General features: G+C 43.6%; 1 protein-coding gene across 42 annotated transcripts in view; it reads left to right on the forward strand.

Annotated features, from left to right (window-relative positions):
- Positions 1-17,141, forward strand: part of IFT122 (intraflagellar transport 122) — a 79,437-nt gene that overhangs the window by 14,240 nt on the left and 48,056 nt on the right. For 18 of the 42 annotated variants that reach the window (XM_054482180.2, XM_054482179.2, XM_054482183.2 and 15 more), the window contains 6 exons: positions 4,181-4,259; positions 6,694-6,770; positions 9,025-9,091; positions 10,093-10,239; positions 12,000-12,176; positions 14,454-14,529. In XM_054482180.2, the coding sequence (XP_054338155.1) occupies positions 4,181-4,259; positions 6,694-6,770; positions 9,025-9,091; positions 10,093-10,239; positions 12,000-12,176; positions 14,454-14,529 (623 nt within the window). The remainder of the gene's footprint in view (positions 1-4,180; positions 4,260-6,693; positions 6,771-9,024; positions 9,092-10,092; positions 10,240-11,999; positions 12,177-14,453; positions 14,530-17,141) is intronic. The other 24 variants (XM_054482188.2, XM_054482189.2, XM_063662628.1 and 21 more) reach the window with 5 other exon arrangements.

The following is a 17,141-nucleotide window of genomic DNA, read 5'->3' on the forward strand; positions in this document are numbered from 1 at the left end:
AAAAAAAGACAAGTCATATGACTTGCCAAGGCCATGCAGCAGATTGGCCCAAAGACAAAACTAATTTCTGGTGTGCTATACCATGGTAGTCATATTTGTGTGTGTGTGTGTGTGTGTGTGTGTGTGTGTGTGTATGTGTGTGTGTGTGCATGTTTGAGTTCAAGTTCAGAATAATGTTTTAGGGAGACCTGTGAGGAGGGAGCCTGGAGAGCTGAACTGTTTCTGTCTCATCCTAGTGGCTGTTGAGGAATGTGGGTCAGTTCAGGGCCCAGTATAAGGCCCAGTAGGTACAGAAGAGCTACTGGGCCTCTAGTGCCTCTGGTGTTTATAAGCATAGCAGGGCTCTTTGACCTGCAATACCATTAAGGCACTTGAGGATGTCAGAGTGTGACCCATCAGTAGTGGCATTTGCACAGCACTTTGTAGAGTCCTGTCACATACATCTCTTTTGATGCTCCCAACAACTCTCTGAAGCAGGCAGCAAGGGGACTCTTATCTCTGCTCAAAGATGAGAAAACAGACTTGGAGCAATTACAGGTGATGGTGGCAGAGGCAGGCCTAACCCAGGTCCTCTGACTGCAGAGCCCTCGTTCTTTCTAGTGTATCATGCTGCCTCTTCATGACACCTGTATAATGATTAAGAAGTCTTTTAGTCCTCAGAACTGGTTTTTTCCTCTTAGACCTGAAGATTGAGATATACTGAATTCCAGCTTTGCCCTTTAAGTCTGCTTGTTTCTGATTTCTCCCTTAAGTTTATTAAGTTTTTTTTGTTTTTTTTTTGAGATGAAGTCTCGCTCTGTCGCCCAGGCTGGAGTGCAGTGGTGCGATCTCGGCTCATGGCAACCTCCCACTCCCTGGTTCAAGTGATTCTCGTGCCTCAGCCTCCTGAGTAGCTGGGACTACAGGCGCGCGCCACCATGCCCAGCTAATTTTTGTATTTTCAGTAGAGACAGGGTTTCACCATGTTGGTCAGGCTGGTTTCAAACTCCTGACCTTGTGATCCGCCCACCTCAGCCTCTCAAAGTGCTGGGATTACAGGCGTGAGCCACCATGCCTGGCTCAAGTTTAATAAGTATTTAATGAGCAACCATGATATAAAAGTATGTAAGACATAGTTTTTTTGTTCAAGAAAAACAATATAATATGAAGAAATAATAGAAATAGCTAAATTTTTAAAATTCTATTCCAGGCCCAGTTCTAAGCAACATAGGGGTTAGGGGTGCCACTCCCTGTGCAATAAAAAATCTGCATGTAATTTCTGAACCCCCCAAAACTTTACTATTAATAGCCTACTGTTGACCAGAAGCCTTACCTGTAACATAAACAGTTAACACATTTTTAATATTATATGTATTATATATTGTATTCTTAAAATAAGAAAGCTAGATAAAATGTTAATTGAGAAAAAAGAAAAATATATTTACTCTTCATTAAATGGAAGTGGATCATCATAAAGGTCTTCATCTTCACTGTCTTCAGGTTGAATAGGCCGAGGAGGAGGAGGAGGAGGAGGAGGAAGAGGGATTGGTGATGCTGTGCCAGGGAGACAGAGGCAAAAGAAAATTCACATATAAAAGTGGACTCATGTAGTTAAAACTCATGTTGTTCAGGAGTCAACTGTATGTACACACATACATACACTCATTTAATCTTCACACCAGCCATGAGGTAAATACTAACATTGTATCCATTTTTCAAATAAGGAAATGAAAGCTCTTCAGTAGCTTGTTTGGGTCATGCAGCTGGTCAATGAGATCTCTAGGAATTCTGACCCAGAGACTCTGAGCCCAAAGCTTATGCTTTTCATCACCATCACCTGCTCCTACCAGGATGAGGGAGGAGTGATGGAAATAGTAAGAGCAGTTTCTTTGTTTATTTAGTATTTGCAGCAATATCATACGGCTCACCCTAATATCTACTATTTCAGCTACTGTAAAAGGTACTTGGCCAGGTGTGGTGGCTCATGCTTGTGATCTCAGCACTTTGGGAAGCCAAGGTGGGTGGATCACGAGGTCAAGAGTTTGAGACAAGCCTGGCCAACACAGTGAAACCTCGTCTGTACTAAATATATAAAAATTAGCCGGGCTTGGTGGTGTGTGCCTGTAATCCCAACTACTTGGGAGGCTGAGGCAGGAGAATTGCTTGAACCTGGGAGGCGGAGGTTGCAGTGAGCCGAGATTATGCCACTGCTCTCTGGCCTGGGTGACAGAGCTAGACTCCATCTCAAAAAGGGCCAGGCGTGGTGACTCATGCCTGTAATCCCAGCACTTTGGGAGGCGGATCACCTGAGGTCAGGAGTTCGAGACCAGCCTGCCCAACATGGAGAAACCCCGTCTCTACTAAAAATACAAAAAATTAGCCGGGTGTGGTGGTAGGCACCTGTAGTCCCAGCTACTCGGGAGGCTGAGGCAGGATAATCGCTTGAACCCGGGAGTCGGAGGTTGTGGTGAGCCAAGATCGTGCCACTGCACTACAGCCTGGGCAACAGAGTGAGACTTAGTCTCAAAAAAAAGGTACTTTACAGATACTATCTTAGTTGACTCCCACAAAAAGACTCTGAGGAAGATATTGTTCCTCTGTGTTTCAGATGAAGGCATTGAGGCTCAGAAAACAGTGACTTGCCCAAGGTCACCTTCCACTTGCCCTGTGAATAAAGTCTAAAAGTCCTTAAGATGTACAGAATGTGGCACATACTTAACTCTTAATCCTCATCTCTCACCAGAGTAGGTGAAGACACCGTTATTTGCTGCCGTGGTACCGTGATCCTCTTCCAAATGCTTATAAATGTGTAACAGTGTAATTAATAACAAATTACTTGTTATATGTTGCCTCTCTCCAGTCTGTTCCTTCATAAAGCCCAAGTAGTATGAAAATGCAAATCTGGTCTATCACTCTTTGCTTAAAACCTTTCTTTGGCTTCCCATTGCTTTAGGATAAAGAGCAAGGCCTCTGCTGTGTCCCTGAGGTCCCAAGAGATCCTTCCACAGCCCACCTCACCCTTCCCTCTGTTCCATGATGACTCCGCTCATTCCCTCAGACATGCCAGGCTTTTCCTGCTTCAGGGCCTTTGCACATCTGTTCCATCCATGTGGATGGGTCTGTCTCCTCTCTACATCTGGCTAAGCTCTGCTCATCCTTTAGGTCTCCACTGAAGGATCTCATCCTTAGAGAAACCTTCCCTCATCTCAATTAGGTCCGCCAGGAGATGTCGACCAAAGGGTAGTTTCAGTCAGACAAAAGGGGTACATTTTTGAGATCTGTTGCACAGCATGGTGACCATAGTTAATAATAGCGTATATTTCAAAACTGGTACAGGAATAGTTTTTTTTTTTTCTTGAGATGGAGTCTTGCTCTGTCACCCAGGCTGGAGTGCAGTGGCGCGATCTCGGCTCACTGCAAGCTCCACCTCCCGGGTTCACACCATTTTCCCGCCTCAGCCTCCGGAGTAGCTGGGACTACAGGCGCCCATCACCAGGCCGGCTAATTTTGTTTTTGTATTTTTAGTAGAGACGGGGTTTCACCCTGTTAGCCAGGATGGTCTGCATCTCCTGACCTCGTGATCCACCCGCCTCAGTCCTCCAAAGTGCTGGGATTACAGGCGTGAGCCACTGTGCCCAGCCAGGAATAGATTTTAAATGTTCTCACTATAAAAAAATAAGTATCTGCAGTGATGGATATGTTAATTAGCTTAATCATTCTTCAATGTGTATGTATATAAACTATCACATTGTACTTCGTACGTAGATATGATTATTATTTGTCAAAAATAAAAATTTAAGTAAAAAAGTAAATCAGGTTCCCCAGTTATTCTCTTTCATAGGATCCGTGTCTTACCATGTTGTATTTGTGTTAGATTAATTTGATGTGTACTTCTTACACTAGACTGAATTTTATGAAAGTAGGGATCATGTGTGTTTTAATCATTACTTAATCCCTAGCATAGAACATGACAGCTACATGTAGTAGGCCCCCAATACATCTTTGTTTACTCAGTGTCAGACAAAGCAGATTTGGAACCCAAATATTCTGACTCCAAGGTCCTGCCTCCCAGTACTGATAAGAAGTAGTAAAGAAGCTAACACTTATTAGTACCTTAAAGAACAGTTTTCTAAAGAATTCTCTCTGGGAAATGCTGGTTTAAGATAAAATGTAAGACTTTCCATTTTAAAAACACTTTTAGGCAAGCGCTTTGCTTCTGGATCAGCTGACAAAAGCGTTATTATCTGGACATCAAAACTGGAAGGCATTCTGAAGTACACGTAAGTAACTTAGGTGTACAGTATTATGAGTTTCATGCTTATTGAATAATTGCAGCAAAAGCCTCTTAGAAAAGATGTAGGAGAAAACTTTTTTCTCTTAAATTGAACTTGAAATTAAGGTGTGGGTGTATGTGGTTGGTATAGGAAGGTTGAGTAGTGAATAAGTTAATGAATATTTCTTGGCCACTTACTGGCATGGCCAGCACTGGGCTAGGTGCTTTCATGTAGCTCATCTCAGTTCATCTGACATTGTAGACTTTATCCCACCCCCAACCTGTCATCTTCCAGTGTCCCTGTCTCAGAGAATGGCCTTATATCCACCAGTGTCAAATGTCAGAAACTTGGGGTCAGTGTGCTCCAGGCCTCCTCTTACTATTGGGGATCTGCTGTGTTCTTCCCCTATTCCTCTACTAGTTGGTCCCTACTTACCCTGCAAATCTCAGACTCAAATGTCAGTTTCTTTGTAAGGACTTTCCTGCCTTTCTAGACTGGAGCAGGTCTCTTTCGAGGCATTTCTCACAACTGCAGTTTTAGGTATATTCTGGTGACTGATCAGTATTGCTCATCAGCCTGTAAGTTCCATAAGAGCAGATACTGCATCTATTTTTTGTTTTGTTTTGTTTTTTTTGAGACGGAGTCTTGCTCTGTTGCCCAGGCTGGAGTGCAGTGGCGCGATCTCGGCTCACTGCAAGCTCTGCCTCCCAGGTTCACGCCATTCTCCTGCCTCAGCCTCCCGAGTAGCTGGGACTATAGGCGCCCACCACCACACCCGGCTAATTTTTTGTATTTTTAACGGAGACGGGGTTTCACCATGTTAGCTAGGATGGTCTCGATCTCCTGACTGCATCTATTTTTTTCCTCACTCTTGTGTCCCTGATACAATGCCTAGCCCATAATTGGTACTCACCAATTTTCCTTCCTTCCTTCCTTCCTTCCTTCCTTCCTTCCTTCCTTCCTTCCCTCCCTCCCTCCCTCCCTCCCTCCCTCCTTCCTTCCTTCCTTCCTTCCTTCCTTTCTTCCTTTTCAGTCTTGCTCTGTCTCCCAGGCTACAGTGCAGTGGTACCTAGCTCACTGCAACTATAACCTTCCAGGCTCAAATAATCCTCTTACTTCAGCTTCCCAAATAGCTGGAACTGCAGGTGCTCACCACCACACCTGGCCAATTTTTAAATTTTTTTTTCTTGTTAGAGACAGGGTTTCACTTTATTGCCCATACTGGTCTTGAACTCCTGGGCTCAAGAAGTCCTCTCAAAGTACTGGGATTACAGATATGAGCCACTGCACCTGGCCTCTTTTCAATTGTGGTAAAATATACATGACATAAAATTTATCATATTAACTACTTTTTAAGTTTACAGTTTAATGTTAAATACATTTACATTGTTGTGCAACCAATCTCCCAAACTCTTTTATCCTGCTAAACTAAAATTCTATATCCTTCAAATACCTACTCACCCTTCTCTCCTACCCCCAGCCCCTGAAAACCACCATTCTACTTTCTGTCTCTCTGAGTTTGACTGCTTTACATACCTCATATAAGTAGAGTCATACAATGTTTGTTCTTTTGTGGCTGGGTTATTTCATTTCACATAATGTCCTCAAGGCTCATCTGTGTTGTAGCATGTGTCAGAATTTACTTCCTTTTTTTTTCTTTATTATTATTATTTTTTTATGAAGACGAGGTCTCACTATGACTCCTGAGCTCAAGCAATCCTTCTCCCTTGGCCGCCCAAACTGCTGGGATTGTAGGTGTGAGCCACTGGGCTCAGCTTCCTTCCTTTTTAAGTCTGAATATTATTCCATTGTATATATAGACCACATTTTCTTTATCCATTCATCTGTTGATGGACACTTGTGTTGCTTCTGCTTCTTAGCTATTATGAATAATGCTGCTATGAACATGGGTGTACAAATCAACAAACAAGTTTTGAAGGAATGAATGAATGAGTGAAGTTGTAAATAAAGTATTACCCACAAGTGAAGGACTAAAACTGGGGTTGAGACGCCTTGCATGGTACATGATTTGCTCAGCTTTCATTGTTGTCTAAGGATTTGTCATGTTTCTAGATCTTGGTCTGTGATGTCTTCATTGCACCTCCATCTTATATTTCTGGGCCTCCACAAAACAGTAAGAGTAACAGCCACAAATAAAGCACCTAAAGGCCAAGGTGGAAGGATTGCTTGAGGCCAAGCGTTCAAAACCAACCTGGCCAAAAGTGAGTCCCCATCTCTACAAATAAGAAAACAGTGGGTGAAGAGAAGGAGAATTAATTCTTTAGGAGTAGGAGAATTAATTTCTGTGCTTTTTGTTGGTCACTTGCAGAAGAGCATGTGGTCTAAAGTCAGAGGTTGTGGGCTCATTAAAATCTTCAGTTGTAGCCACTGAAATATTTGTGGTTTGCTGCATAGTAATCTACAGTTGTTTACTTCCTAGGCACAATGATGCTATACAATGTGTCTCCTACAATCCTATTACTCATCAACTGGCATCTTGTTCCTCCAGTGACTTTGGTACGTTCTGATTCCTGATGTCCTGTCCTGGAATAACTGAAAATCTGGGCTAAAAATGCTGAAATGCACTCAGAATGTGGTGATTTTATCCTGAGAGAGTTAATACTACTTCTCTACCTTCAATGGCTGAGGGGAGGCTGACAGTTATTCTTTAAATTGTGTGGAAACCAAGACAGTGAATGGTGACCTTTACTCTGGTAAGACATCAGAGACTACAGGAAGGGCCCCAGCAAAGGAAATGGTAAAGAAGATTGGGAGGGCACAGGCATAACTTGGTGTTGCTGCCTTTGGGAAGCCTTCCCTTGGTGTTGCTGCCTCTGGGAAGCCTTCCCTGACTCACCCTGGCAGAGACAGTGCAGTTGTCCTCACCTTTGTATTGACCCACCATCTATGTATATGTGAAATTCTTCACTGTTGCAGTTGTACTTCTTGTGCAGTTTGTCATCATTACTTGTTCAGGTGGCTGTAGCTGTCCTCTCTGAGGGGCTGAATACCTTGAGGAGTTCATCCTGGCCACGGTCCCATGCCAGCATTACAGCACTGGTGTAGTACTGGCACAAAAGAGGTGTCAGTAAAATGTCTGGAGGGAGGAAGGGAGTGAAATTGGGCAGAGGCTTGTAGGTTATTTCCATTAATGGTTGATTCTGTTTTCAGCTCTATCAGTCTGTGTTCATTGCTAGTGGATACAATGAAGTCACTAGAGGAGGAGTCAGAGGCCTAATCCCTCTCAGTGTTTCAGTTCCCTTATCTAAAAGGAGCATGCTACTCACCGTGTCTCACTGATACGGTTCTGGTTCTGAGGTTCAAAAGAGAGAATGGAGTTGAAAGCCAATTGTATAAATACATGGAGAAAGGCCTGTCATTTGTTTAACATTTTATAGCATTTTCTTCATGTGAAGCACTGGTCTGTGTGCTTACACTGGAATATTAAAAAGACAGAATAGAATCCCTACCTTCAAGGAGCTTGTGGTCTTAGGGGAAAGTGGGATTTAAAAAATATAATATTAAGTACTAGTATTTGTTGAATGCTTGCAGTGTGCTAGGCACTGTTGTAAGGATTAGAAATGAATTTCTATTTGAGCTTTATGACAGCCCCTGAGGTGTCAGGTATTATTCTCATTCCCACCCTACTGATGAAAAAAAGGTAGAGGTCCCTTAGCTAGCAAGTGGAGGAACCAGGGCTTGGACCTTAGACCAGGTGATTGTATATAGAGCCTGCTCTGTTAAGCACTGCTGAAGGAGGCCCAGGAGGAAGGGGTTTCTTCCCAGCTGGGGGCTCCAGGCAGGCTTAGTGGAACACAGATAACATGTGCACAGGTCAAAATGTTTGGAGGAAGCATTCTGGACCAGGGGAAAGGCAAAAAATAACTTGTTTGATATTGCACTTGGCCATGTATTTGTGCACTGGAGTTACCTTCTTGATTGTACTTCGCAACTTGGCAAATAGAAGAATTTGCTTAAGTTGTCTAGACATACACTTGTTGCTATGAGGCACTGAGCCAGGGCATCTGGGACAGGGGGGAGCAAGCCTTAGGTGACCAGTGTGCCATGGAAGAGGCACAGCTCAGATAGAGTCATGTGTTGTGATTGAGACCTATGAAAGAAAACTAGATTTTCGGAAATCATCATTGTTATTTTAAATGCTAGGTTATACTCTGGTTGCAATGTCAGAGTTATGAACAGTGAAATTGTCATTTCTTTGAGAGTCAAATCCCTGAAAAGTTGGCTAGAACTTTACCAATCTATCTTATTTTTCTTCTGAAAGAATTATAGATTCATAGTAAGTTACAAAGATGGTACCAAGAAGTCTATGTACTTTTCATCCAGTTTCCCCCAGTGGATCCATCTTATGTAACTATTATACAATATCAAGACCAGGAAACATACTGGCACAAAGTGTGTATATTATATAGTTCTGTTGTTTTATCGCATGTGTAGATTACCACCAGCGCAACACAGAACTAAGCCATCACCATGCACTTACCACTTACTGTCATATCTACTCACCTTACCTCCAGTTATCTCCAAACCCTGGTAACCACAAATCTGTTCTCCATTTCTATAATTTTGTCATTCAAGAATGTTATATAAATGGAATTGTACAGTATATGACCTTTTGAGATTATGTTTTTTCATTCAGCATAAAGTCCTGGAGATCCATCTAAGTTGTTGTATGTTTCAATTATTTGTTCCTTTTCATTGCTGGGTAGTATTCCAACCAATCCATCTCCTTTTATATTATTGTGCATTGAAGGGTTGTGGTCTCCTGAACAGAAGTCTGTCTCCAAACACAAATCAAGCAGCAAGATCATCTGCTGCAGGTAAGTGCAGCTCTGACGATAAGATTTACGTTCCTTCATCTTCCACATAGACTCTCAAAATTCAATTATTTCATGCAGCAGGGTAGGTCTTGTGTTAAGTAGTTGGTTTAGGCCCCTGTATTTCCTTTTTTCTTCTTTTTTCGTCTCCTCGATAGGAAAGACTTGTGCCTTTGATCATGAAACAAAAGAGAACTACAAGTTGCCTTCATGCAGTTACTTAGCAACAAGCCTTAACATCCAGCTATACTGAGTGGAGGCTTGTTGAAAATGTGAGGCTGTCATTGTCCAGGAGCATGTGTGGGGAAGAAAGCTTTCCCTCCCACACTTTGATGCTAGACCTGGATTAGAATCCAGAATCTGTCATTGACAGGCCATGTGACCTCAGGAAAGTTACTAAATCTTTCTGAGCTGGAGCTTTACGTTCCTCATCTGACAAATAGGGATAAAAATACTGACTTGACGAGATTGTTGTGAAATGCACACAAACTCATGAGTGTAAAGCGTGCAGGACAGTACCTGGTGTACAGTAGACACTCTAAATGGTAGCTATTCTTGCTGTTCAGCTTCTAGGAGTATATCCCTTCCGTTCAGCATCTGTTGAGCACCTTCTACAAAGCAAGCACTGTTCTAGGGGTTGGAAGACACCAAGTCTGTTCTTAAGGTGCTCTTTAAGTGGGAGGGGATTGAGATGGAGAGTGGGAAGTGGTGGCTGGCCCAGAGATGTAGGCACAAGCTAAGGGCTGTCATAGAGGTATGTACAGAGGGCTGGGGGAGCTCAGAAAGAGGCACCAAGTGGTGCCTTCACTTCTCACTGTTTATTACAGAACTAAATAGCATTTTAAGTTTGATCCTCTATGTCAGGACCGGCGATAATGAAACCATATCCCAGTTGTTGCTGCCTCATCAGACTTTTATTTCAAACCAAGGCATCATCCTCACTAGTTTTACCTTCTGTGGGGTGCTTCCCCTATCCCCATGCCTTTTGTTGGTTGTGTACACAGCTGGACAAATGATGGTCAGTACCTGGCGCTGGGCATGTTCAATGGGATCATCAGCATACGGAACAAAAATGGCGAAGAGAAAGTGAAGATCGAGCGGCCGGGGGGCTCCCTCTCGCCAATATGGTCCATCTGCTGGAACCCTTCAAGGTACTCTTAAAGTTGTCCTCCTTCTAGAACAAACACCATCATGAAGAAGGGCTTTTTGTCTTCCTCAGGTCTCCCTAAATTCAAAGGCTTCTCACCTCACTTGGATGGTCTGTTTTAGAACCTGTCCCATTTGTATGAATTTTTTTTTTTAACAGTCCTGCTACCTGAGAATGTATGGAATTTGTTAAGAGCCTCCTCAAAAGTTGAGTTTTGGAATGAATCCTGGACATTTTAGCAAAGCAGATGAGCTATTTAGGCCAGGCCAAAGTGTGTGTGTGGCGTGTGTGTGTGCGCACATGTGCACGCACACATATGTGTACGTGCACATGTACATGAGTATGGTGTGTGTGTGTGGTGTGTGAGTGATGCAGCAGGACCATTTCCTTATGAATCAATAGTGGAGCTCTTTGCTGTGGCTTTATTTTTGCCTTTCCTTTTTTAGTTCTTCCCTCCAAGTTTGGGCAGAATATGTGCCCACCTGTTAATAAATAGCTTTTTCATGAGCCTTTTTTTGCCCTTGTCAGAAAGTCAAAATTAAGTCTACAGATGTCCCTAAAGCCTAGAGATACACAAACAATTGGCACCTACCTTCTCAGATTTTATACACACTTTCCTTTCTATGTCCACGTGACTTTGAGAGTAAACTAATTACATGCTCTTTTTTCTTTTTTGAGATGGAGTCTCGCTCGGTTGCCCAGCCTGGAGTGCAATGGCGCAATCTCGGCTCACTGCAACCTCCACCTCCTGGGTTCACGCAGTTCTCCTGTCTCAGCCTCCTGAGTGGCTGGGATTACAGGTGCCTGCCACCACGCCTGGCTAATTTTTTGTTGCCACCACACCTGGCTAATTTTTTGTATTTTTAGTAGAGATGGGGTTTCACCATGTTGGCCAGGTTGGTCTTGAACTCCTGACCTCAGGTTATCCACCCACCTCAGCCTCCCAAAGTGCTGGGATTACAGGTGTGAGCCACTGCGCCTGACCCTATATGCTCTTTATATATCCTATAATGTTATTAAACCATCAATATCCTTTACAGAGTCCTCTGAAGGTAGATGAAAGGTCCTACTTGTTTACCAGCTCAATGTCATTTTACAGATGGTTGCCTACTTGATTTAGAAGGTTGTTTGGAAGGTTATTATGCTTCTTCCTGAATAATTTTTTCTGGCCCATGCTGTACCATGCATGTCTAATGCTGTCAAAGGCCCCAGAGTTCCTGCTGTTTGATTTGTGGCTGCAGAGGACTTGGTGGCTCTAGGCTACCATTTTTAATTCATGAGAAGCAGGAGACCCTGTATACCTGGTGGCTGTCCTCCTCCAGGTAGGGTTCAGGGGCTCCTTTTATTAATTATTATTATTATTATTATTATTGATTTTATTTTTATTTTTTTGAGACGGGGTCTCACTCTGTCACCCAGGCTGGAGTGCAGTGATGCAATCTTGGCTCACTGCAACCTCCGCCTCCCAGGTTCAAGCAATCCTCTCACTTCAGCCTCCCGAGTAGCTTGGATCACAGGCACATGCCACTACACCTGTGTAATTTTTTGTATTTTTTTGATAGAGACAGGGTTTCACCATGTTGGCCAGGCTGGTCTTGAACTCCTGATGTCGGGCGATTCCCTTGCCTTGGCCTTCCGAATTGCTGGGATTACAGGCATGAGTCACTGCACCCGGCCCCCAGGGGCTCCTTGACAGGATTTTAAATTATAGTTTTAGTGTAGTTCTAGGCAATGTAATTTTGAACAACTACTTACTGTCTACAGCCGATGGGAGAGTTTCTGGATGAACAGAGAGAATGAGGATGCCGAGGATGTCATTGTCAACAGATATATTCAGGAAATCCCTTCCACTCTGAAGTCAGCAGTGTACAGTAGTCAGGGTAGTGAGGCAGAGGAGGAAGAACCAGAGGAAGAAGACGACAGTCCCAGGGACGACAACTTGTGAGTGTGTCCCAATGAGTAGGAACCCTTCTGGTAAGGGCCCAGGCCCCACACAGACTTGCCAGGACAGATGTTAAGCTGCTTGGCCAAGGGAGTGCAGGGACTAGGGGGAACTGTGGGTGAAAGCGCCTTCAAAAAAAGGAGACACACCCTTAAAACTTGTGTGTGGGTTATAAAGTGATCCTGTGAAAAACTATAGGAAATACTGAAAAGACTAAAGGAGAAAGTTCACCTTTTCTGATAAAACCCCATCCCCTGAGGAAATCACTGTTAGCAATCTAGTGTATTTCTCCTCAGTCTTTTAGTGTGTTCATATAATTAACTAAGTCATATTCTGCTTTTTTTTTCACTTAACATTATAGTATGAACCCTTTCCAGTAACATTACAAATCCTTCGAAGAACATGATTTTTAATGGCTGAAAAGTGTGCCCTTTTGTGGATGCCCCATCACTCAACACTTCCTCTATTACTGGACACGTTTCTTAGCCTGTTCCCACACTATCCCTTACCTTACCTTGCATTTTCTAGGATGCATATCAGAGAGGAAGCCCTTACCTTAGCCACAGTCTTCACTCCCGAATCCTAGCTGTCTTGTCATTCTTTCTTCTCTTCAGTCGAGATTTCTTCCTTCAGTCGAGGGAAAACATGGGCAGGCCAGAGTGGGGAAAGCTGGGGTAGCCAGGATATCTCAGTTGAGCAGTAGAGATCTAGCTTGAGACTTTCCAAACTGTTTTCCATGGTACCTGAGTTTCCTTGGAAGAGTCCCACCCTGAGGTCATGGGGGCTGGGAGGTGGGGACAAGTAAAGGAGGAAGGTATGGCTTTGGGTCCCCATCTCAGTGCCTTTGATTGTTTCAACATGAGTTTTTGTTTCATAAAGAATCCTACTGCCCCAGGAGGTAAAAGGGGGTTGAAAATCACTAATACATCTCACAGGGACTGAGCCCAGCCCAGAGCCATATGTGGCCTCCCCAAGAGGGCTCACTGGTGGGCTGGGCTCCTGGATTGTGTTTGGACTTTGGACTTCAGTGCCAGTCACACAAAGATCATCTGCAGGCTCCCTCATTAACATACCTCTTGGTCTTTGTCTCTTTTCCCTTAGTTTTGAGTTAGTGCCTATGACATTTGCCACTCTTGGCTGGGTTTTACAAACAAGGCTTTACCTTGCCTGCCTACATATCCAGTGGTGCTACCAGGTGACCACAAGATACTGGGATCAGAAAAAGCTGGAATTAATAAACAAAGAGGCAACATTAGGTGGATTAAGACCCAGCCTCAAAGGCTAGGAATGCTTTTCTTTTTTTTCTGAGACAGAGTCTGGCTCTGTCACCCGGGCTGGAGTGCAGTGGCACGATCTCGGCTCACTGCAACTTCCGCCTCCTGGGTTCTAAGCGATTCTTGTGCCTCAGCTGGAATAGCTGGGATTACAGGCGCGGGACACCACACCCAACTAATTTTGTATTTTCAGTAAAGATAGGGTTTCCCCATGTTGGCCAGGCTGGTCTCGAACTCCTGACCTCAGGTGATCCACCTGCCTCAACCTCCCAAAGTGCTGGGATTACCAGCGTGAGCCGTCACGGGCTGCTGCTTTTCTCTTGAACTAGACTCCCAGGTAGCTTGCTCTCCAGCCTCAGGCAAGGGAGTTTCTCCTGTGTGCTGGTCCTACAGTCCCAGCCCCACGGCACTGATCCCCATAGGTTCTCAAAGACAGTTGTTTGTTTTCAGAGAGCCCATTGCTCTTTTTTGAAAATTAGATTCAGTCAGAAACCATTTCACCTGTGCAAGGACCCCCGCCTGCAGGAGAACCTATTTTTAGGTGTTAATTTTCTTTCTTCAGAAAGAGCAAGCAAGTTTCCCTTCTATTAAAAAATGCCTTTGTACTGCAAGAGATGTTTCTCTGCCATCTTCCCACATTTTCTAGTATGTAAGAGAAAAACAGTCTCAATATTGCAGTCTTGCCTATCTTAGTGTTGCCCCCCGGTAAGCTCTGAAATGAGAGGTTTGTCTTCTTCAGCTGTAGCAGTGTCCCCAGCACCATAAGCTCATAGCAGGGGACTCAGTGAAACAGCAGATCCCAGGAAGGCTGAACCTCAACTCTGCTTCATCCCATAAGACTGATTGATGGGTTGGGCCAAATTATAACTTTTGGCTTCAGTAAAGCTGTACAACATTTGGCAACCTGAGGCCAGGGCTTTCTTGTTCCTGTTTAAGCCCTTAGAGCTATACTCATCAGCAGGCTGTGGCCCTTCATAACCTCTTTTATCTTCTGTTGATTAGAGAGGAACGTAATGACATCCTGGCTGTGGCTGACTGGGGACAGAAAGTTTCCTTCTACCAACTGAGTGGAAAACAGGTATGTAGCCCTGTACAAATCCAATTTCAGTCATGCCTGTTATATTTTCATTTTCTGAGATTCTATTACTATTAATTATACATTATCATTGTTAGTTCCTGCTTATTGAGCATTTGCTGTGATACCAGGTACTGTGCTCACTGCTTTGCATACTTTATCCTATTTTATTCGTATAAAACCCAATGAAGTGGGTACTACTTTCCTTATCAACTTTTTAGAAATGAGCAAACCAGAACTCAGAGCAGTGAAATTATATGCCCAAGATCTCACATAGCTAGTAAATGGTGGAGCCTAGGAGTTAAACCCAGATTGGTTTGACTTTAAAATCTAGCTCTTAGTTTTGACCTTACTTTCCTCTATTTGCTTTCTTTCATTCAACCAACATTTATGAGTACCTACTTAGGAAAGCCCTTTCATAAAGGAGCTGCTGACATAGAGCCGGGAAAGTGATAGCCTCTACCTGCAAGAGCTCACAGGCTGGCGGAGACACACTTGATAGCAAAGAGCCCCTGTGTGGTGTGGTATGTGACACAATAGAAAGCTGTACAGATAGACAGCCTTTAGGGACACAAAAGATGGTAACATCACTACTTGGTAGAGATGGGAGGTCTTGTTAGAGGTTATCTTTGAGCAGGCTATCTTTGAGTTAGGCTGAGGACATTGGGAATGGTGTTTCAGGCAGAAAAAAAATGAGCATGTATCAAAGCAGGAAGGAATGAGAATATATGACGGTTCAGAGAATGGTGAGTTGTACAGGGTGACTGCATCTCAGATTTTGTGACCTGAAAAGAGAGCTGAAGAGGAACATGGGGGTATGATTTTTTATTTTTTATTTATTTATTTTTAATTTTTTTTTTGAGACGGAGTCTCACTGTGTGGCCCAGGCTGGAGTGCAGTGGCTCAGTCTTGGCTCACTGCAAGCTCCGCCTCCTGGGTTCACGCCATTCTCCTACCTCGGCCTCCTGAGTAGCTGGGACTACAGGCGCCCACCACCACGCCTGGCTAATATTTTTTGTATTTTTAGTAGAGACAGGGTTTCACTGTGTTAGCCAGGATGGTCTCAATCTCCTGACCTCGTGATCCGCCCGCCTCAGCCTCCCAAAGTGCTGGGATTACAGGCATGAGCCACCACCCCCGGCCTATGATTTTTTGTTTGTTTGTTTTGAGACAGAGTCTCGCTCTGTCGCCTAGGCTGGAGTGTAATGGTGCAATTTCGGTTCACTGCAACCTCTGCCTCACGGGTTCAAGAGATTCTCCTGCCTCAGCCTCCTGGGTAGCTGGGATTACAGGCATGTGCCACCATGTCCGGGTAATTTTGTATTTTTAGTAGTGTTTGTATTTCTCTATGTTGGTCAGGCTGGTCTCAAACTCCTGATCTCAGGTAATCCGCCTGCCTCAGTCTCCCAAAGTGCTGGGATTATAGGCATGAGCTGCCACCATGCCTGGCCGGGGACGTGATTATAAAGGACCTGAGTAGTATGAATAAGAAGTTTGAACATCATATGCTGTAAGTATTCAGGAGCCATAGGTGGCAGGAAGTGGCATCACAGATTCTTGCTTCAGAAGAATAACTTGTTTCCATGAAGGGTGGATTAAAATATAGAGAGCATGGTAGTAGGATGACTTATTAGTAGGCAGGAAATGCCAAGGATTAGAGTAAAGGTGCTGGGTACAGGTTTCACACCACAGCCAAGCAAGTGAGAAATGCAACCTGTGCAGTGAAGCCTTTAATTTCATAGCATCCTTATTCCTCAAAACATGTCATGTAAGAGGGAAGAGTTTTAGATGTGTGTAGCCCAGCTTTTTGGCCATTTCTTCTACCCCTGCCTTACCATTGGTCATTTCTTTTGTATTCGAGTAAAGAAAAGATAAAGGGAGCAGATAGTGAACTGTTTTCTCAGTTTCCCATGGCTGATTTCCTAAAACTCTCATTTTAATTAACTATCATCTAGTTTCCCTGGCCCTCTCTATTCATCTGCTTAATGTGTGTACGTCATCATTCAACAGATATTTATTTGCACACCTACTGTGTACGAGGCACTGGATGTGGGTACTGAAGACTCTTGGGAACAAATAACCACATTGCAGTGGGAGGGAATGGGGTCTTATTGCTATGGCCACAGAAGAAAAGAGCTCAACATGGCAGAGGGCCACAGGAAATATCTTGCATGTATGCAGCCCCAGAGCTCATGTTGTGGCCCAAAGTTTCTGCACAATAAGCAACCTTAACCTGCTGAGATGGCAATCCCAATTTGTTTGGGACAGTAAAATTGTTTTCTTGGTGGGTAAGTGTCTTTCCTTCCCAATCTGGGAAGATTTAGAATTCAATATAGGATGATGAAGTAAATCAAACCCATACTTTTGTGTTAGTCTGAGGTATAATTTGTGTATTTTTGTCATCTGAAGTGTTAGTAATACTTAAGAGGATCTGGCTTAATAATAATAATAGCTAACATTTATTGAATTCCAGGCATTATATAAACTCTTTACAAGGATTAACTCTTTTAATCCTTATAACAACCCTATGAGGTAAATACCGTTATCATCACTATTTTACATGTAAGAAAATTGAAGCACAGAGAGGCTCAATAATTTGCCCAAAGGCACACATT

Source organism: Pongo pygmaeus, chromosome 2 (genome assembly GCF_028885625.2).
Source record: "Pongo pygmaeus isolate AG05252 chromosome 2, NHGRI_mPonPyg2-v2.0_pri, whole genome shotgun sequence".
NCBI classification, from domain to species: domain Eukaryota; kingdom Metazoa; phylum Chordata; class Mammalia; order Primates; family Hominidae; genus Pongo; species Pongo pygmaeus.